We start from the raw sequence: 22,204 nt of genomic DNA, 5'->3' as shown, positions 1-22,204 counted from the left end.
CGAGCAAATCGAAGAATGAGTGTGTGAAGTGGGAATACAGCCAGGAACCATTTTTGTTTGCCACAGGAATTTTAACATGGGTTAACATGTGACAATCAATCAATCAATCGTCTGTGTGTGTTTCGGACCTCCGGTTAAGCAAGGCAGCTCGATAGAGGAAGTGTCCATGTTTAAAGTTTATGTGACTCACCTGTGACTGATTCTGTCAGAGACATTTCGTTCAGGCCATCGTTGTCTGTTTTCAGGATTAACAAGGTGGCTTCAGATGCTCAGATTGCCTATTTCTGATAGGGATGAGGGAGGCTTGAAAAAGGTAAAAGAAGAGCTTGGTTCTATCGTTTGCATTTGTTGGAGAACAGGTGTCGAAGTTTGTAGACTAATCCATGGGGTCGAACGAGTAAATATAGTGGCTTGAAGAATAGGCTGTCAATAGTAACGAATCAGCTGGAGATAGCAAGCATAGAAGCAGAATTGCTCAGGGCGACCTTGTGTGACTTGGAGGAGTTTTAAAAAACTTTTGCTGGGAACCAACAATCCACTTTCTCAAATTCTAGTTCATTTTTTTCCCCAACCAATTTTCTCACTATCCGTTTAAACCATTATGTGTTTTTGCTGAGTTATTATTCGAGTTCAATACTTCAATACCTAGTCCAAGTAGCCAATCTTCTGTGCACCTTTGTACAGTGTGTACAAGCTAATCGACTCGGCGTTGCCATCTTCTCCAGGGGAAATCAATCATGATTCCATCTCTATTAGTTTTAAAGAGTAACACATTTATTGAATAGCGTTGGTGGAGAGGCACTGCAGTACTTTCATTTTGATTCTTCAGGCACCTACCTTCCACGTCTCTGTTCTGACTTGCCTCAGTGCTGTTCCAATGTGCTCCTTTTGCAGACAAAAAGAGTTCGGCATTCTGGGAATTACAGCCTTTCTTGTGAGTGAATGGCTCAATTTTAAAAAGGATGGCACCGGCACGGTGAAGGCATATTGCCCGTGTCCTAGCCGTGTTATTCTGCCGCTGTAAAACCAAGAGACAGTGCTGAGTCAGGAACCACTCCTGGGAACTGGGACAGAGGGCTGGACAATGGAGACTGAGTCACGAGAAAGTTTCCTTGGTTAAAAATAAAGACAATAGCTGGGACTCTCGTTTCTGCACTCGGTCTTATCAAGATCATCAGCGCATTATGTGAAGCTAACATAAACCGCAAAAAAGCTAATTTCATTTGCTGAAGCGTCATCTCTCCGTGTAGGAGACAATGACTTGCATTGGGTGTAAAACTGTATGTTAACTTGGAGAGATCGTCGCACGATGGCGTCCCCCCCCCCCCCCCCCCCGCCTTGACTAACTTTCAACGTGTCCCTTGACACTAAACTTATTTTTGGGCAGCACGGTAACACAAGTGGATAGCACCGTGGCTTCACTGCGCCAGGGTCCCAGGTTCGATTCCGGCCTGGGTCACTGACTGTGCGGAGTCTGCACGTTCTCCCCATGTCTGCGTGGGATTCCTCCGGGTGCTCCGGTTTCCTCCCACAGTCCAAAGACGTGCAGGTTAGGTGGGTTGGCCGCGATAAATTGCCCTTAGTGTCCAAAAACAGTTAGGAGGGGTTATTGTGTTAAAGGGATAGGGTGGAAAGAGGGCTTAAGTGGGTCGGTGCAGACTCGATGGGCCGAATGGCCTCCTTCTGCATTGTATGTGATATGTTCTCGATTTGTGGCGTCATGGTTAGCAAACAAGCCCGATTTTCAATCTTGCGGCCCACTGAGATGAAGGAGGCCATTCATGCGGCCCTCCCACAGGCCCATCACTGCTTTATATAGTACTCTCCACAACCATCAGTTGTCTCAAAGCGTTTTCACTGTTGTAATATAGGAAATGCAGCAGCAAATTTGTGCATTGCAAGCTCCCACAAACAGCAAAATGATCAGATGATCTGAATGACGATGCTGATTGAGACACGAATGTTGGTCAGGACACTGATAACTCCCTTTCTCCTCTTTGAAATAGTGGCTTGGAATCTTTTACATCCACCCAGTCAGGCAGATGGGATCTTGGTTTAATGCCTCATCCAAAAGATGGCATCTACAACGATGCAGCACTGCCTCAGATCTGCACTGGAGTGTGAGCCTTGTTTTCTCTGCTCAAGTCCTGGAGCAGGACTCGAACCCTGAACTTGTGACGGAAACTAGGAATTAGTTAACAAGATTTAACAATAATAACTAAACGTAACTCCACTAACTAACTATGTGATTCTGATGTTACCCTGTTCACAGCACACTCACAAGAGAGAGCAAGAGACCCTGTGTGGCTGCTTTTATACCCCTGTTGGTCCAGCCCTCTAGTGACCATGTGGTGCTGCTGTTTACCCATTAACCCCTTGTGTGCATGCACCTACAGAGATCACTACACTTCCCTTTCCTGCGTCTCTCCTAACCTCTCGATGTTTTACAGGCAATCAATTACTTTGAATGGGTCAGTGTCCATGTGGAGTTTGCACATTCTCCCCGTGCTTGCATAAGCCTCACCCCCACAACCCAAAGATGTGCAGGCTAGGTGGATTGGCCACGCTAAATTGCCCCTTGTTTGGAAAAAAGATAATGGGTACTCTAAATTAAAAAAAGTACTAATCAAGTACTTTGAGGTGACATCATTGTTTTAACCTGGTTGGGGGGGGGGGGGGGGGGGGGGGGGGGGGAGAGGACAAAGAACCACAAGATTATTAATATGTTAAATTGTTACCTTTCCCAAATAATCACTGGAGAAGACATTAGGCTTAAACAATGATAATCCAAGTTGTGTAAATGATTGTGGCCTGGATTAGATGGCTACACAGACTAAAAGGGCTTAAAACAAATAGGTGAATGATATTTTCACCAAGGAGATTGATAATTCAATGCAGCAGTGAAGGGGTGTCACAATGACCTTTGGTCAAGCCGAGCACTTGTGTGCCTGAACTTGTAAAAGGAGAAGACCAGAAAATTATCTGAGTCCACGCCAACGCTTTTCCCTTGACTAATACCACCAAAAAAAACAGGTTAAATATTTGCTCATTGCGTTTGGTAATAGGGGGACCTTACTGTGCACAGATTAGCTGCTACATTTGACTACATAACAGTGACTTCACTTCATCCCCAAGGGCATGTGACACTCTCTATAAACACAAGTTGTTACTCAAAGTAAAGCGTGAGATTTGTGAAATGTTAAATGTCAGTTAGACAAATTCAAATTCTGGAGGAATCCCAGTAGTTTGGAAACTACCAATTTCTGCCTAGTTTCAAAGATAAACCCAGGCAGCCACGGACCCACTGGTCCTGCAGCAACAAGAGAGTAAAATAATGGTCGATTATCAAGAATAAACTATGGAATAAGTAATGTGGATTAGAAGCCAACATGGATTCAGTAGAGGTGGAGGACATTTCTGCCTGACCACTGTTGGCAGCTTTTTGAACGGTTATAATAGTACTTAGAATATCTTAGGCTGGATTCACAGTTTTGGAGACTGAGTCCCCGCGCCGGCTAGAAAACGGTGGTCTTTTACGCCAGGAAAACTGGCGTCAGCAGGCCACCGATTTCCCGTTTAGCTGTGGGCTAGCGGGGAGGCAGCTTAGAGCCCGCACGGCTCCAGCTGCCGATATGGCCCCCAGTGCTTCCGGTTCAGAGGCCGCGCACGCGCAAGGCAACGGCCTGCAGCAGCCGCACCGTGCACCATGGCGGACTCAGCCCGCGACCGCCCATCCACAGAGCCCCCAGCCCTTAATGAAGCCCCTCCCACCCACCAATCAGCCCCCCCCCCCCCCCCCGACTGTGGCGACCCCGGACTGAGTCCACAGCCGCCTCGCGAGGTTCCCGAATGCTTGGGCCATGAGTGTCCCACGCCGTCCGCATTCGGCCGGTCGGGGGCGGAGCATTGTGTGGTGGGCCTCGGGCAATGGCCTGAGGCGGTGGATAATCGGCACGGAGTACGCCGCTTTACAGGGGGCGGAGATTTTTAAAACCGCCGCCGCTCCCGATTTTGGCGACAAAACGGATTCTCCGTCCTGGTGCCGAATGCGATTTTGGTGTCGGGGAGCGGAGAATCTAGTCCCCTTATATCTGGATTTCCAAAACACATTTGACAAAACTCCATACCTGATATTGATGTTGAATAGAAGGAGGCTGGTTTCCTCCTGGATGGATTAATTTAGATGGAGCAAAGTCCTCTTTCAGAGCTACTTATCTTGTGATATGGGGAACTTTCATCAAGTAGCTGTCCCGAGGCTGCCTCCCATCATCACGTTTCCAGTGTAAATCTTAATGATAGGTGCCCTGTAGACACCATTGGAATATGATTCCACCTTTTAAAACGCAGCAGCCGTCAAACGTGAACATAGAAGTGCTGTTCATTTTTATTTCTGCGATTCAATTTGAGGCAGACGCCCATTTTAGCAACGGTGAAACAGTCGTAATCAATCCTGTTCTACCGTAAAAGGTTGACAAAATGAGTGGCTAGATGCTGCGAGTGTACTGTCAGCGGCAGGTGTCCAGTACAAACACAGTCAGGCTATCCAGAACCCAATATTAGTTTCTGGGGCTGAGGGGATATGGAATTGTGGAAAATATGGGGTTATGTTGTTTTGACACTTCAGCAGGGACTGGTAACACAGTTACAATGCCAGCAATAAAACAGTACTTTAGTGGTACAGCATGTCCATTTGGCTGTCCAACTCCCAGTGTCCCACTATAAACATGAAGTGTTGAAAATATCATTGCTTTCTGACATGAGAGGAGATCATTTAATATGGAGAGGTGCACACCTGCTCAAGCCTCGTGTTGTTTTCTTTACTGTTGACAGATACTAAACTATTTTTATGCAATGCAAGTTAAAACCTGGGTTTATAGCCTCAAGAAAATGCTCCATCCTCCTCTCTTCACAGCTGCTCACTGTCACGCCATCCTCCTCCCTTGTCAGTGTTGCGTATTCATCGTGTTTTTAGTGTTTCCCTTGTAACTGAAAAGGGGGCACTTTAAGAGAATGATTGGATGATATCTTTGGGGATGCCACCGTCGGCCGTTTGAGCAGGCAAACGCGTAGTCTAACATCGCAGCCTGTAGCATTAACATCTTATAAATGGAGAAGTATTATGGGCGGCAGATGGCGTAGTGGTTAGCACTGGGACTATGGCGCTGAAACCCGGGTTCGAATCCCGGCCCCCGGGTCACCGTCCGTGTGGAGTTTGCACATTCTCCCCGTGTCTGCGTGGGTTTCACCCCCACAAACCAAAGATGTGCAGAGTAGGTGGATTAGCCACACTAAATTGCCCCTTAATTGGGGGGGAAAAAAAATAATTGGGCACTCTAAATTTATTTTTAAAAATAAATTAAAAAAAATAAATGGAAAAGTGGTCCCGAGGGGCCAAATTGATGTAACAGAGCAATTAAATGGACAGACAGCAGATTTGTCCTTGCACATAGTCAAAGGAACCAAGGAACTCGATTCACACACCAAAGTCGAACTATTGCTGCTGCAACAAACCGATATTGGGTCAAAGGAAATTATCTGGCACTAATGGGAAGAACTTCGCCAGAAAAGATCAGATTAAATTGAGCCAAGGTACATCTTTAGGCCTGCCCAAAACCTTGAAGAAACGTGCCATTGTCTTCAATGTTGAGCTGGGAAGCATGAAGGATATATCAGTAAAGCTGAAGATTGAGGAAACAAGTCAGGCAAGATGCTTAAAGATTGTGTCAGTGCTGCAGTCAATCAAACCTCCAGAATTGGAGTGGCTGGTAAGAACAGGAGTCCTTGAACCCGGTAAAATGAGTGATTGGGCTATGCCAATCATCCCAGTGATGAAAAAATTGGATCAGTACGCATTTGTGGCAATTTTAAAGTCTCTATTAATCCTGTACTGTCTGTAGAGCAGTATCCTCTAACCCTGGGTGGATCAATGTGAGAAAGCATTTGTGCAAGCTAAAGAGATACTAAGTTAGAAGTCCTGACATATAGATCAAAATTTACCGCAGCAATTGGCATGTGACACATTTCCTTATGGGATTGGGGCGGTGGTCTCCCACATAATGCCCACGGGTGAAGAGAAGCCGGGTGGGGATCTGGCCCGCGATCGGGGCCCACCGATTTGCGGGCCGGCCTGTGCCGTGGGGGCATTCTTTCCCTCCACGCTGGCCTGTGTAAGGCTCCCCCATGGCTGGCGCGGAGAAGAAACCCTCTGCGCATGCGCGGGAAACACGCCGACGGTCATGCGCATGCGCCAGAACGTGCCGGCGGTTCTGCGCATGCGGCAACTTGCGCCGGCCCACGGCGGCCCTTTGTCGCCGGTTGGCGCGATGCCAACCGCGCCGGCCTAGCCCCCGGAAATGCTGAGGATTCTGCAACTTCCGGGCGGCCCGACGCCGGTGTGGTTAGCGCCGCTCTTGGCATCGGCGTCGGGCTATCCCACCAATTGCGGGAGAATCCCGGCCATAGTGTTTTTAGTGTTTCCTCACACGCAGCCTTGTAGCTGAACAGGGACACTTTAAGAGATCGATTGTGAGACCTCATCGGCCGTTTGCGTGGGTAAACGGGCAGTCTAACATCGCAGCCTGCGGTGTTAATAACTTCTAAATAAAACTCCATGTCTTGGTTGAACTTTCAAGGTCTGCAGACTTGATCTTGGAATCCACCACAGTCAGGAGCTTCCTCAGTCCTGGCTTCCGGCTCTCTCTTCTTTAAAAATAAATTTAGAGTATCCAATTTTGTTTTCCCCAATTAAGGGGTAATTTAGCACAGCCAATCCACCTACCCTACACATCTTTGGGTTGTGGGGCTGAGACTCACGCAAACATGGGGAGAATGTGCAAACTCCACACGGACAGTGACCCGGGGTCGGGATCGAACTCTGGTCCTCAGTGCCGTGAGGCAGCAGTGCTAACCACTGAGCCACCTTGCCGCCCTTGGCTTATAGCTCTCCTGATATCCCCCTAGGCTTGTACCATCCATCCCTTGGTTTGCTAAAGGAACAGATGGAGTTGCTATTGTGTGAAAAGTATCTAATTCTGGAAAGTGTTTCTGCCATAGTTAGCAACTTGGTGGTTATTTGTATCCGAATTAGTTAGGTCATATTTTGGATTAATTTCTTCAATAAACCACCTTGCAGTTTGTGGGCTGGTTTATCGACTGTTGTAAATCTGGCTAAAATGTTTTTTAAACTTGGAACCTCGATGAATTAATTATGTGAACCTTTTGCAATGGTCTGGAGTCCCCAATGTACCATCTGTTTTTATCGGCTAGATTTGGCATGTGCAATGAGAACAGGGGCAAATGGAATTTCCAGCTGGCTGCTGGAAACATTGCCCAGAACAGTAATGGGCAACCACAGCTGGTGATTAGGCTGCATGAGTGGCTCCTTCTTCACCACAACTGGGCACAAGGACGAAACCGGGCATGTGCACTTACCATAACCCTATCAATAAGATCAAATACATTTAATACACACCAAATATTCTATAATAAGTTTCAGAAAGTGCTGAAACAATTGTATATTAATAGAACTGTCATCACCTAATTGGAAAAACAAAAGCAAAATTTACACTTGCCGTAGGCATATTTCAATTTGCTGTGCAGATCAAAGTGATTACCAGCTACAACTAAACATTTCTTAATTACACAGGTATGTGCTTTAGGTATTTTTTAAATTTACCTTAATTTTAATTTTAAAAGCCCTACTGCTCCTGATAGGAAGCTTTATTTTGCACTGGGACTGCGGCGCTGAAGGCCCGGGTTCAAATCCCGGAGGCCCTGGGTCACTGTCCGTGTGAAGTTTTCACATTCTCCCCGTGTCTGCGTGGGTTTCACCCCCCACAACCCAAAGATGGGCTGGCTAGGTGGATTGGCCATGTTAAATTGCCCCTAAATTGGAAAAAGAAATAATTGGGTACTCTAAATTTATTTTTAAAAAAAGCTTTATTACAAAGAAAACCTCGCAGTTACCGATAAATTGTACCTGTATTTAAAAGTAGATAAGGACAACAAGTTAAATACACACCAACCAATTGCTCTGCTCTCAGCCTCACTGTTTCTCCGTCTTGATTTATCCTCCCGGCTCTGCTCTCGTCGCTCGCTCTCGCGCCCTCTCCCCCGCGCCGATCTCGCTCTCCCAACAGAATGATTCCCAGGCCGCAGTCAGAAACCTGATGGGCCGCATGCAGCCCTCAGGCCATGGGTTGGCCATCAATGACTTAGAGCTTATTCGAATGTGCTCCTTGCTATGTATGTACTTCGCATTTGAAATGGGGTTAGATAGAGGGCAACGGTTTCGTTATCACTCGGAGACCGTTATGTATGCAAACAAGTTATTTACTTGTTGTGTTGAAAGATTTGCTTTTTTCAATAAAACCGTTTTGATTTAAGGGATGATGTTCTCAGGATGGCATTAACGGATGGATACTTCACCGTTTTCCTTGCATGTTTCATTCATAGATTTATTGTCCATCCCTAATTGCCCTTTAGTTGGGTGTCTTGCTATGCCATTTGAGAGGACAGGTAACTACATTGCTTGGGGGGGGGGGGGCAGCACGGTGGCGCAGTGGTTAGCACTGCTGCCTCACGGCGCCGAGGTCCCAGGTTCGATCCCGGCTCTGGGCCACTGTCCGTGTGGAGTTTGCTCATTCTCCCCGTGTTTGCGTGGGTTTCGACCCCACAACCCAAAAAGACGTGCAGGGTATGTGGACTGGCCAAGCTAAATTGTCCCTTAATTGGAAAAAAAAAAGAATTGGCTACTCTAAATTTATTTTTAAAAATACTACATTGCTTGGAACAGCGCAGCGGCACAGTGGTTAGCACTGCTGCCTATGGCGCTGAGGTCCTGGGTCCGATCCTGGCTCTGGATCACTGTCTGTGTGGATTTTTCACATTTTCCTCGTGTCTGTTTCACCCCCACAACCCAAAGATGTGCAGGGTGGGTGGATTGGCCGCGCTAAATTGTCCCATAATTGGAAAATAATAATTGGGTTTTTTTTTTCCAAAAAGAACTACATTGCTGTGGGTCTTGAGTCACATGTGCGCCAGGTAAAGATGGTAGATGACCTCCCCTGAAGTTCATTAGTGTAGCCAGATTGATCTCAACAATAATCAGTTGTCATCGTCACCATTACTGACTCTGGCTTTATATTCCAAATTTAATAAATGAAATTAAATTCCACCAACTGGCAAGTTGGGGTTTGCACCCAGGTCCCAAAGCATTAGCCCGGGCCTCTGGATTACTCCGCCATTACCACTGTCTTCACCCATGTTCTGTTTTGTGATGTGCGGGAACCCATTAAAACCGCACAGGGGGTAAAATGATGATGAATAGGGGGAGATAGGATAATACCCTGGGGTGCTCCTTGGATAATGATGTAGCGACAGGAGACATCTTTGCTGGAGATGTACTGATGTGCTGACAATGTGACCAAGTGGGGTGATACGTCGAAGGAAAGGTGGTAAAGCAGAATGGAGTGGTTGATCATAAAAACCGCTGGTGGTGAGATGCTGAGGAGGAAGGAAGGAAAGGGCACCAAGTTTGGCGAGGATGTTGGTAGTACGTTGCAGACACCAGTATGTCACGGTGTCTTTGTTTTGGGCAGTTTAAATGCTTTGGGCAGGGCAATGGCCGGTTTGATGGGATTGGACTAGGGCAGATGAGGGAGATTGTGGGTGATGACAATGTGTTCAGGAAGTGTGAAAGAAACAAAAGAGAAGCAGCATTAGCGAGACAAAGCAGAGTGCTTGAGGGTTGTGAGATGGGAGATATCACAGGAGTTTTGAAGGGGAGGGGACCAACACCCATGCAAAGAGATTTTTATAATGTTGGTGAGTCATTAGCCAAGGAATTAAAATTTTAGTGGTCGGGTTAAAGGAGCGGGAAAACCATAAGACGTAGGAGCAGAAGTAGGCCATTCGGCCCATCAAGTCTGCTCTGCCATTCAAAGAGATCATGACTGATCTGATATGGTAATCCTCAACTCCTTATCCCCATAACCCTTGATTCCCTTACTGATTAAAAATCTGTCTATCTCAGCCTGGAACACTGTTAACAAACCAGCCTCTACAGTCTCTCTGTGGTAAAGAGTACCACAGATTCACTCACCTCAGAGAAGAAATTCCTCCTTATCTCTGTCTTAAATGGGCGACCACTTACTCTGAGATTATGCCCTCTGGTCCTACACTCTCCCACAAGGGGAAACAACCTCTCAGCATCGACCCTGAGAATCCTATCTCAATAATAAGGTCGCCTCTCATTCTTCGAAACTACCTACCTAACCCTTCCTCATCAAAAAATCCCTTCGTACCCAGGATTAATCCAGTAAACCTTCTCTGCACTACCTCCAATGCCAGGATATCTTTCGTTAGGTTTTTAAAAAACTAAATTCAGAGTACCCAATGCATGTTTTCCAATTAAGGGGCAGTTTAGCATGGCTAATCCACCTACCCTGCACATCTTTGGGTTGTAGGGGCGAAACGCACGCAAACACAGGGAGAATGTGAAAACTCTGCATGGACAGTGACCCAGAGTCTGGATCGAACCTAGGACCTCAGCGCCGTGAGGCAGCAGTGCTAACCACTGCGCTGCCGTGCTGTCCTTATCTTTCCTTAGTTAAGGGCACCAAACTGTTCACAGTATTCCAGGTGTGGTCTAACCAGTGCCTTACATAGAGAAGTGAATATTGTGGTGGAAAAATACCTTGTAAGGTAGCATTTGGGGGTGCGAAATTGAGAAATTAATTGTGAAGCTAATGAGTGGGTTTAATAAGGGGCTGGTTTAGCACACGGGGCTAAATCACTGGCTTTTAAAGCAGACCAAGGCAGGCCAGCAGCACGGTTCAATTCCCGTACCAGCCTCCCCGAACAGGCGCCGGAATGGGGCGACTAGGGGCTTTTCACGGTAACTTCATTTGAAGCCTACTCGTGACAATAAGCGATTTTCATTTTTTTCATAAGGTCGCTGTTGAATTTGTGAAGTGTCCAAAACCTGTGCCAATAAACACAAGACGGTCACTAATGAATCCAATCTGGAATTCAAAAGAGAGTAGTGAGAATGCAGAACACGCTACCATAAGTAGTAGTTGAGGCGAGTAGCAGAGATGTGTTTAAGGAAAATACTTTGTAAGAAGGCGATGCAGGCAGAACAAAACTTGGACACGTTATGAACTGTGAGGGAGGTAATGTAGAACTTCAAAAGGACCATGGCTTGCTGGAATGGGTGGAAAAATGGCAGATGGAATTTAATGCAGGAAAGTGTGAGGGAGCAGGGTTTATATGTACACAAATCATTGAAGGTGGCAGATTTAGAGAGCAGTTAATAAAGCATACAGCCTCCTGGGGCTGTATTAATGGTTTCTACAGTTGAGGCCGAACCAGCGCCTTTTCAAGCTTGGCATAACTCCCTTGCTTTTGTATTCTGTGCCCCATTAATAAAGTCTAGGATGCTGTATGCTTTATTATAATTGATAGAATTTACAGTGCAAAAGGAGGCCATTCGGCCCATCGGGTCCGCGTTGGCCCTTGGAAAGAGCATCCTACCTAAGCCCACACCTCCACCCTATCCCAGTGACCCCACCTCACCTTTTTAGACACGAAAGGTAATTTAGCATGGCCAGTCCACCTCATCTTTGGACTGTGGGAGGAAACTGGAGCACTGGAAACCCACGCAGACACGGGGAGAACGTGCAGACTCCGCACAGGCAGTCGCCCGAGGCCGGAATTGAACCCTGGTCCCTGGAGCTGCGTGGCAGCAGTGCTAGCCACTGTGCTGCCCCTATTAATTGGGCCATAGTGTACAAAAGCAAGGAGTTATATGAAAGTTGTATAAAACACTGGTTAGTATTGTATTCAGTTCAGGGCATCAAATTTTAGGAAGATTATGAAAGCATTGAAGAGGGTGCAGAAAAGATTCATGAGAATGGTTCCGGGGTGAGGAGTTGTGTATAGATTGGAACCATTTTCTTCTTGAAAAGAGACGGTCAAGAGAAGATTTGTCAGCGATATTCAAAATCACAAGGGGACAGGACAATGTAGATGGGGAGAAACTGAAAGGATTGAAATCCAGAGGGCACAGATTTAAGGTAATTGGCAAAAGAAGCAATAGCGACTTGAGACGTTTTCACACAGCGAACATTTGGGATCTGGATTGCTCTGCCTGAGAGTGCGGTAGAGGCAGGTTCAACTGAGGTAATAAAGGGCAAATCGGACTTTTATTTGAAAAGGAAGAATGCGCAGGGTTATGTGGAGGAGGAGGAGGGATGTCTCGCGATGAATCAGAGAGCCGGGGCAGCCACGATGGGCCGAATGGCCTCCTGTGCTGCAACCATTCTTTGATTACGATAGAAGGATGTGATAGGTGAAGAGGAGTGGGCGGAGGCTTCTGTCGACCAATTGGATGATTTTCCTGTTTCTGGACATTCATTGTAATTATGTATACAAAACAAAACATTCCACAGCCCTCATATTGATGAGTGCAGTGAAACCCCAAATTCCAATGATCTCCCATTGGTGAGCACAATGGAAAAACAAATTCCAATGACCGTACACTGATGACAATATAAAAAGAAATTTCCAATGGCTTCACAGTGTTGAACAGTGTTAATGTTTTGTAAAAATAGAATCCCTGGGGTTTTTTATGCAAAACACAGACATCAGAATTTTTTTTAAAAACATGTTCCTGCAAAAGTACTGTAATCTTGGGAAGCATGTGTATGGTAGGAAGCAAATGTTGTTAATCCAGGGTACTTTTCCAATGGTTATGGGTTGTTTTCAGAGGTGTAACAGAAGATTGTTTTGTGATTTTATAATGCAAAGTTGGAGGGGACGTAACTGAGACTTGGAAGAAATGCACTGTGGGATATTGCAATATTTGATTCGGAGGCCTGCTACGATAAATGTTGAGCTGAAGCTTGCGGAGTAGAACAGCTGAAACCCTAGCTCCCTTTCTTTCACCCCCATCCTTGTCCCCCACATCAAGCCCTGCCTTTCAGGTTATCATAACTCACTGCGCATTTATTGTTTACACTCGTGGCACCTCTGGATCTTTTGCAAATTATCTTTTTTTTTAAACGATATTTTATTGAGGCATTTATCTATTTATACATCAAACACAACCATAAAGAGGGCAGCACGGTGGCCTAGTGGTTAGCACAGCTGCCTCACGGCGCTGAAGTCCCAGGTTCGATCCCGGCTCTGGGTAACTGTCCGTGTGGAGTTTGCGCATTCTCCCCATGTCTGCGCGGGTTTTGCCCCCACAACCCAAAGATGTGCAGGGTAGGTGGATTGGCCACGCTAAATTGCCCGTTAATTGGAAAAAATAATTGGGTATTCTAAATTTATTTTAAAAATATAAAAAAAACACAACCATAAAACAAAACAGGCCAGCAAGGTTGCAAATAATCAACCAACTAAATACCTAGCACCCCGCCTCCTGCTCCCTACCTCCTTCCCCCTCCCCCCCCCAACCAAACTGCTGACATCTTAACTGTGCTCAAAAAAGTCGATGAACGGCTGCCATCTCCAGGCAGTCCCCTCAACAGACCCTCTCAAGGCAAACTTTATTGTTATAATAATAATCTTTATTGTCACAAGTAGGCTTACATTAACACTGCACTGAAGTTACTGTGAATCATAGAATTTACAGTGCAGAAGGAGGCCAGTCGGCCCATCGAGCCTGCACCAGCCCTTGGAAAGAGCACCCTACTAAAGTCCACATGTCTACCCTATCCCCATAGCCCACATTTAACATTTTTTGGACACAAAGGGCAATTTGACATGGTCAATCCACCTAACCCACACATCTTTGGACTGTGGGAGGAAACCGGAGCACCCGGAGGAAACCCACGCAGACACGGGGAGAACGTGCAGACTCCGCACAGACAGTGACCCTGCCAGGAATCGAACCTGGGACCCTGGAGCTGTGAAGCAACTGTGCTAGCCACTATGCTACCGTGCTGCCCTTTATCTTCTCCAGCCTAAGAAACTCTGCCAGGTCACCCACCCGCGCACGCACGCACGCACACACACACACACACACACACCCCTGGTTTTGGCAGCCTCGAGTCCTTTGCCCCCCTCCATTCCAATAAGATCTGCCTCCGGGCTACCGGGAAGGCAAAGGCCAAGACATCGGCCTCTTTTTGCAAGTTATCTTAAGTCTATACCCTCTGGCTCCCGCTCACTAAATCAGTGTTTTTAAATGATGCCTGTAAGCTTTTCACTAAGAACTTGAGCCAAGTTTGTGATGATAAGAACCCAGTGCCAGAGTCTGAAAAATGCAGGGATGCTTGACCTAGCTGAAGTAGCCATCTGCTCGAGTGACCAAAGTGTACCAGTGGCAGATGAATTTAGCAAATATTGGATCAGGAATCAGTACTTAGATTAAAAAGACTTGTGTGATTACATTTTAAATGGTGTGTGCAGGTCAGTGTGCACGTTCACCTGTGTGCATGGTGCATGTGTTATTTTTTTCCTTAAAAATCCTTTAATTTCTTTTTCACTTGTGAATTAACCTCTTCTTACATCCTAAAGAAATAGACACCTTTCTGTGTTGTTAGGAAGCCATTTAACCATGGGGGCTAAACACTTCAGCGAGACCCTGCCCTTGCCTCGCATACATTGCATACTGATAGGAGTCGACTCTCTCTTCCACCCACCACCCAAACCCTCAATCTCAAGTTTAAATCTGATCATGGCTTTGTCCCTACTGGTACCTGATTGAAGGGCCTGTAAATATGGTGGCCTTTGTATCTCCAGTTCTGAAGTTCGTGCCTTAAGAAGGAGGAATCATGAAATAAGGAAAAGGAAGAAATCTCTTTAAGCAATGATTGTTTTATCAAAAGCTGAATAGGGCGACACGGTGGTGCAGTGGCTGGCACTGCTGCCTCATGTCACTGAGGACCCGGGTTCGATCCTGGCCCTGTGACGTTTGCACATTCTCCCCGTGTGTGCATGGGTCTCACCCCCCCCCCCCATAGCCCAAAGATGTGCAGGGTAGGTGGATTGGCCACGCTAAATTGCCCCTTAATTGGGGGAAAAGATAATTGGGCACTCTAAAAATTTTTTAAATCAAAAGCTGAAACCATAGCACCCTGTTACGTCCATTCACAGTTCACCAGGAATATACCATGACCATTTCAAATCTACGTAGTTCGTTAAAAATAATAAATTGTTAGTTGTTGACAGACATCATCTCAATCGATAGTGAACAGGCAAATCGTTTCGTGATGTTTTTAAAAACACTTGTAAAATGAAATTGCAACGACTACCTTATTACAGTTCTGTCAGGGAGATTTTTCTGGGAAGGACTGCAGCTTTAAGATGACTATATCGAAACTCATAGATCAAGAGCTGTTGATGCAAAATGCCTGTTAATTATGGAAAGTGATGCAAATCTCAGCATGCCTCTGATGTAAGGACTGCATCTCCATGACAACGAGAGGTATTGGTAGGAGGTAGCTGGCTCCTCCTGGAGGTTTACCAACACCTCAGTGCTTTGACGGATTTGAAGTCTCTGTATTGCAACTAAACAGTGCTTGATTTTCCAACCTGCAACCACCACTAACTTTGGGAGAGAACATCATGTACCCCATCTGATGAACTTGTTGTAAGGAACGTGTGTTTTCAATGTTGCTGTCTTCAGAGTTTCAGAGCCTGATTGCAGCATCTTGTGCTCTTTTCCTTTGCAAAGCAAATGACTCCCTGCAGAGCCCCAGATGGCATCTTCTTTTTGTTCCCTATTTGTTGTTGAGTACCTTCTCCCCATTGAAGTTGTTCCCACTTGCTGCGGAAAGTTACTCTGGCGAAAGGCCAAACGAGCAATCTGTCCCCCAGGTGTGTTGCAGGTGCCACTCTGCTGGGTGTCTTGGAGAGCTACCTGAGAATTGTCCGCGGAGGATTGCGAGCCTTTGTTACTTCTCACATGCATACATACGACTATAGATATCTTGCAATCCTGGATGTACTGAAGGTATTGATGCGCTGTGGAAGCATGTTGCGAAACGTCTGAGACGCTGGTTTTGCGCAAGACTTGGAGGCAATTTAAAAGACTTTGAGAACAAATATTTGCTGACCTTGTCAAGCGAGAATGTGTCATGAGTGTGAACCATTCTGTGACTGAGGCATTTTATTAAATTACGAAAAAAGATGTGTTGTCATTTTAGAACAGTAAAGGGATTTGGACTGGTGATGGAAAATACTATACCACCTTCAGGGAAAGGGATTTTAAAAAATAATGCAAAGTTCATTAGATATTTATAGTAACAATATCTAGGGAAATTTTTCGTAAGCGTATGCAGTGACAAATTTAGGAGGCGGATTACCAGCTGGCAGTAGAAATATGAACATAGAAAAATACAGCATAGAACAGGCCCTTCGGCCCACGATGTTGTGCCGAACTTTTGTCCTAGATTAAGAACAAATTAATCTACACCCCATCATTCTACCGTAATCCATGTACTTATCCAATAGCCGCTTGAGTGCAGGAAATTTAGATCACTCCAAATCATCAAAATGTACTAACTTTCTTAAGTGAAGTCTTATTTTAAATGTTCCAACCCATAGCTGTGTGAGCAAATGATTGAAGAGTTTGCCACCCTTTCTGTATCGCAGTCTCAACATTGTTCTTTGAACTATGCCTCAAACAATGGGGTACAGCAGTGTAATGGTTGAATTATTGGACTTGGTCATCCAAAGGCCTGGTTAATAATCTGGAGTTCAATACGACCAATTTCAGAATTTTAATTCAGTTCCTAATAATCTGGAAATAATAACCTGGTATCATGAATCTGTCTGATTGTGGTCTGTCTTACCCAGTTTGCTAACCCTTTGGGAAGGCCACCTGCTATTGTGACTGGCCTATAGGTGACTCCAGCCCAACGCCATTCTTAACTATCAGGAAAGACCAGGGGACACTGCTGCAAAGACCAGGACATTCTGTTGCAGAAAAGAGAAGACTGAGGGGTCGCCTAATAGAAAATCTATTTAAATGATGAAGGCTGTGTCATGATATGCTGACATGCAGATAATGATACAGAGACAGGCACAGGCAGGCAGCAGAACACAGAGAACAGGACATGTGACCAATGAGCAGGCAGGACACTCGGGGGTGGTATCTCACTATAAAAGGCACGAGGCACTCACACTCCGCCTCTTTCCACTGATAAACATCTACAGAGTGAGTCAGGGTGTATATACAGTATCACACCTCCAGCACGTGGCTAAGAGCTAGTCTGGTTCAGTCAGACAGAGTAACCACACTTGGGTTAGTAGAGAGTTGAACTCAGAGAGAACTGTGCTAACTGCGTGACAGGTTCAATAAATCAGATTGAACTAACTTCAAGGTCTGGAGTATCTTTTGATTAAAGCTGCATCCAGTTGCAGCCTGTGTTATCCCAGAGTACATAGCACATCAGGATGAACGCAGGAGAAAATGGTTTCCACTTGTTGGTAGAAGATTACATGTCATTAATATAAGACGGACACTAATAAATCTGAAAAGAAATTCCGGAGGAGTTAGAATGTGGAACTTGCTACCACCTGGAGTAGTTGGGGCAAATAGCACAGATACATTTCAGGCCATCTGGATAACATATGAGGGAGAAAGGAATGAAGAGTTATTCTGATGGGGGTGAGATTAACATGAGCATAAATGCCAGCATGGACCAGTTGGGCCAAATGGCCTGTTTTTCTGCTGCAAATACTACCTAACTTTAGCAAGCTGTATTGATCTGCAGTGGTTTCACGAAATCAGCCGGTCGCCCCACCATTTTCTCCAGGACGAGGGAGGACCAACGTCTGTAGCGACGAACAGGTCCCCAAGAACAAAAATAAAACAAAATAATGAGACGTAACAAAAGAAATCTGTGTATGTGTCTTGCACAGTGATTTGGAACGCTGTTTAAAATATTAATTCAGCTCTCTTTTATCTGGGCGGAATTGAAAGCCCAAGGTAAGTCCCATGGAAACAATTTGAATTGCTGCCAGATGAGAAGCAGACAGATGGAAGTGGGACAGCTGGGTGCGCCCATATTCTTTCATCACCACTGTGATTGCTGCTGCTTTCGCTGGTAGGTGCCGCGCCCTGCAGCATCGTTGGAGGTGCTCGCTGCCTCTGAATGCTGCTGTCCTATAGTTGTCTGCAGCATAAAGGAAATTAAAGTGAACTTAACCCTTGCCTTGCTAGACGCGTACGTCACTTAGCGCAAGAGAGACTCGACCAGACTCCTTTCGGGGCTGGTTTAGCACACTGGGCTAAATAGCTGGCTTTGAAAACAGACCAAGGCAGGCCAGCACACGGTTCAATTCCCGTACCAGCCTCCCCGAACAGGCGCCGGAATGTGGTGACTAGGGGCTTTTCACAGTAACTTCATTTGAAGCCTACTTGTGGCAATAAGCGCTTTTCATTTCATTTAAAAAAAATAAACTAAGCCGTTGTGGAGAATTGCAGTTCAACTTCTTTTTTCTTATGTGGGTTCTTCCCCCCCCCCCCCCCCCCCACTCAATGCCTTGGTTTGTGGATTTAAAAATTGCATGGAGGAGTTGCTAAGCCCTCCAGCACCAGGAGCTCAGTTACCGTGGAGATGCAGTCATTAACCTGTGATGTTTGGAATTCAACGTGTGTTAACACAGCTGTCATTCTGTGCTGTGCCCAGTAAGTACTTTGTGCTGGTTTCTTTATTTTCCTCCCTTGTTCCTCTCTCTTTCCCTCCCTTTCTCTCTCTTTCAGCAGCATTGTCAATGCAGTTGACAAATTATATGGAATTAACCTTAATTCTTGTCTAACATGTTTTTTAAATATAAAAATTAAAGCATTGTTAGAGTCCCAATTAGGGAGGTTAGTGGGAATAGCGAAACCCACTCCACCCAACCCTGAAACTTGTGTCAATACGTAAAGTACCTGGAGTTCAGCTCATAGCGATTTCAGTAAACAGACTGTACTGAAAACCAGAGTGTACTCTCCAGCTCAGATGTATTTTTCATCTTTTCCCAAACCTGCATGTATGCAGCAAGGGAACCTTTTCAGTTATCATAGAATTTACAGTGCAGAAGGAGGCCATTCGGCCCATCGAGTCTGCACCGGCTCTTGCAAAGAGCACCCTACCCAAGGTCAACACCCCCACCCTATCCCCATAACCCAGTAACCCCACCTAACACAAAGGGCAATTTTGGACACTAAGGGCAATTTATCATGGCCAATCCACCTAACCTGCACATCTTTGGACTGTGGGAGGAAACCGGAGCACCCGGAGGAAACCCACGCACACACTGGGAGGATGTGCAGACTCCGCACAGACAGTGACCCAAGCCGGAATCCAACCTGGGACCCTGGAGCTGTGAAGCGATTGTGCTATCCACAATGCTACCGTGCTGCCCATTCAGTTACAGACTTCTCCTGATAATTCAACGTCATTTAATTCAAATTACAGGATCATTCATATTAGCGACAGGAGTAAGCATACATTCCATTTGATCGACGACTCAACTACACTTTCCCACCTTTGCTTCATATCCTCTGACCATCCATCCATCTCCGTCTTGAGAGCACCAGATTTCTGCTACTGTTTGGCAGAACAAGTTGCTTGCTGATTTCCCTCTTAAATCCAGCAAGTGTTGTTAGTCCACCCCCCCCCCCCGGTAAACATTTACTCCATCCACCACAAAGCGTAGTGGCTGCACTGTGTACCATTTACAGGATACACTGCAGTAACTCACCAAGGCTCCTTCAATAGCACTGCCCCAAACATCCTGGACGCGATTCTCCAAGCCCGGCGCTGGGCCGGAGAATCGCCGCAACCGCGCCATGACGCCCCGATACCGGCGCACGATTCTCCGAGGTCGCGGAGAATCGTCGCGGGACGCTGTACGCGGCAGGGCCGCGATTCTCCGGCCTGAGCGGCCGCATGGATAAAGCAGAGTCCCACCGGCACCTTCCACACCTGGTCGCTGCCGCCGGGAACTCTGCGCGCAGGGTCAGGGGGGCGGCCTGTTGGGTGGGGGGGCACTTCGTCCCGGGGGGGGGGGGGCCTCTGATGGGGTCTGGCGCGGACACTCTGTCCCGTGATCGGAGCTTCACGCCCCCTATCTCTACTATTTAAAAGGACAAGGGCAGATTTCTGCCATTACAAGGCAGCTTTATTTGAGTCTAGGATCCTGCAACTGGGACGTGGAAAATGGTTCTAATACCAGAAATGCAAAGAGCTAACTCTTAGGCCACTTCCATAAAGTGAACTGGAATATTAAAGCAGCAGTCCACAGGTATTCCTTGACAGAACAAGGGGTGGCACGGTGGCGCAGTGGTTAGCACTGCTGCCTTACGGCACTGAGGACCCGGGTTCGATCACGTCCACATGGGAACCCCACCAGCTGTAGTTTCCCCTCCAAACCACACACCATCCTGACTTGGAACTATATCACCATTCCTTCATTGTCATGGGATAAAAATACTGGAACACCTACTCAAACAGCACAGTGGATGTAACTACACCAGAAGAACTGCAGTAGTTCAAGAAGGTGGCTCGCCACTACCTTTTCAAGGACAATTCGGGTTGGATAACACATGCTGACCTTGTCAGTGATGCCCACGTCCTGTAAAAGAATAAAATGAAAGGTTTTGACACTGTGATAGATCACAAACAAATGCTGTACTTTAGTTCATTTTTTCAGGTTTCAGAAACAACATGACCAAGAACTATCAGACCTTCAAATCTCAATGTCTTCCATCTGACGCCTGTATGTGTACGATGATGAGTTGGTCATATGCTTGCTGTATATACCGGAGCATCCTAGTTTATGATGATTGTGTCTGATTTTGGATGACTGCTGTGTCTCAGTTAACTGAGACACTAGCAAGTAATGACTGTCCTTCCTTGTCTTATCATGTATCTGACTCACGCTTCAGTGTGGTTTGCACATTCATGGATATTTGAAGGTGGAATGAGCTGGCAATTGCTGAGTTGTTATCCAGCTGTCTTTTGTTCTGTGCAGGAATTTTCTTTAAATATAAATTTTTTTTTTTTTTCCCCAATTAAGGGCCGATCCACCTACTCTGCACACCTTTGGGTTGTGGGGGTGAGACCCACACAGGCATGAGGAGAATGTGCAAACTATTGACGGACAGTGACCCGTGGACGTGATTGAACCCGGGTCCTCAGTGCCGTAAGGCAGCAGTGCTAACCACTGCGCCACCGTGCCGCCCCTTGTTCTGCTGTGGACTGCTGCTTTAATATTTCAGTTCACTTTATGGAAGTGGCCTAAGAGTTAACTCTTTGCATTTCTGGTATTGGAACCATTTTCCACGTCCCAGTTGCAGGATCCTAGACTCAAATAAAGCTGCCTTGTAATGGCAGAAATCTGATTTAACAACATGAAAGCGAGATTTCTAGAAACCAGAGTAAAATAACAACAAGCCAGCAGTAATGTACATGATGTGCATTGTCTATAAAGGACTGATATCTCAACTTTTGAGGTCTGTTCTGTGATATAGGATAATTCAGTTGTTGGTTCTGTATTAAGGGAGCTATTGCAAAGTAGATCATTTTCTCCCACAGTCCAAAAATGTGCAGGGGAAGTAGATTGGCCATGCTAAATTGCCCTTGGTGTCCAAAAAGATTTGGTGGGGTTACGGGGATAGGTTGGAGATGTGGCCTTAAGTAGGGTGTGCTTTCTAGGGGCTGGTGCACACTCGATGGGCTGAATGGCCTCCTTCTGCACTGTAAATAAATTCTATGAATTTAAAGTAGATCATTAAATCATGAGCAGGAGGAACAGGAGTAGGCCATTCAATAACTCCTTTCCTCCATAATTCTTACCAGCCTTGTCAATTAAAAATCAATCTTACTCAGCCTTGAATACATTCAATGACCCAGCCTCCATGTTCTTTGGGGAAGAGAATTCCAAACACTAACAAGCTTCTGGAGGAAGAAATTGTTCCTCATCACTCTGAAATGAGTCTTATTTTTGAACGTTGTCCCTTATTTCTAGATTCCCCCACAAGAGCAAACAGCCTTTCAGCATCTACCTTGTCAAGCCCCCTTAGAATCTGATATGTTTCAATAAAATCATCTTTCATTCTTTTTGTCAGCCATGATTGAATGGCGGAGCAGACTCGATGTGCCGAGTGGCCTAATTCTGCTCCTAAGTCTTATAGTCATATTTGTTTCTCATTCCCATTCTCCTGCCTTCTCCCCATAACCCATGATCCCCTTATTAA

At 46.0% G+C, this 22,204-nt stretch overlaps 1 protein-coding gene across 8 annotated transcripts in view; it reads left to right on the top strand.

Annotated features, from left to right (window-relative positions):
• The window catches only part of LOC119969682 (rho GTPase-activating protein 39-like), a 246,893-nt gene that overhangs the window by 169,216 nt on the left and 55,473 nt on the right, over positions 1 to 22,204 (top strand). The window contains exon 1 of one of the 8 annotated variants that reach the window (XM_038803659.1): positions 18,546 to 18,646. The exons of the other annotated variants lie outside the window; for them this stretch is intronic. Coding sequence (XP_038659587.1) covers positions 18,576 to 18,646 — 71 coding nt within the window. The 5' untranslated portion in view covers positions 18,546 to 18,575. Of the gene's footprint in view, positions 1 to 18,545; positions 18,647 to 22,204 lie in introns of those variants that run through there. 8 annotated transcript variants of the gene reach the window in all.

Source organism: Scyliorhinus canicula, chromosome 7 (assembly GCF_902713615.1).
Source record: "Scyliorhinus canicula chromosome 7, sScyCan1.1, whole genome shotgun sequence".
NCBI classification, from domain to species: domain Eukaryota; kingdom Metazoa; phylum Chordata; class Chondrichthyes; order Carcharhiniformes; family Scyliorhinidae; genus Scyliorhinus; species Scyliorhinus canicula.
Note: the sequence above shows the minus strand (reverse complement) of the source record. Positions and strands in the feature narration are given on the sequence as shown.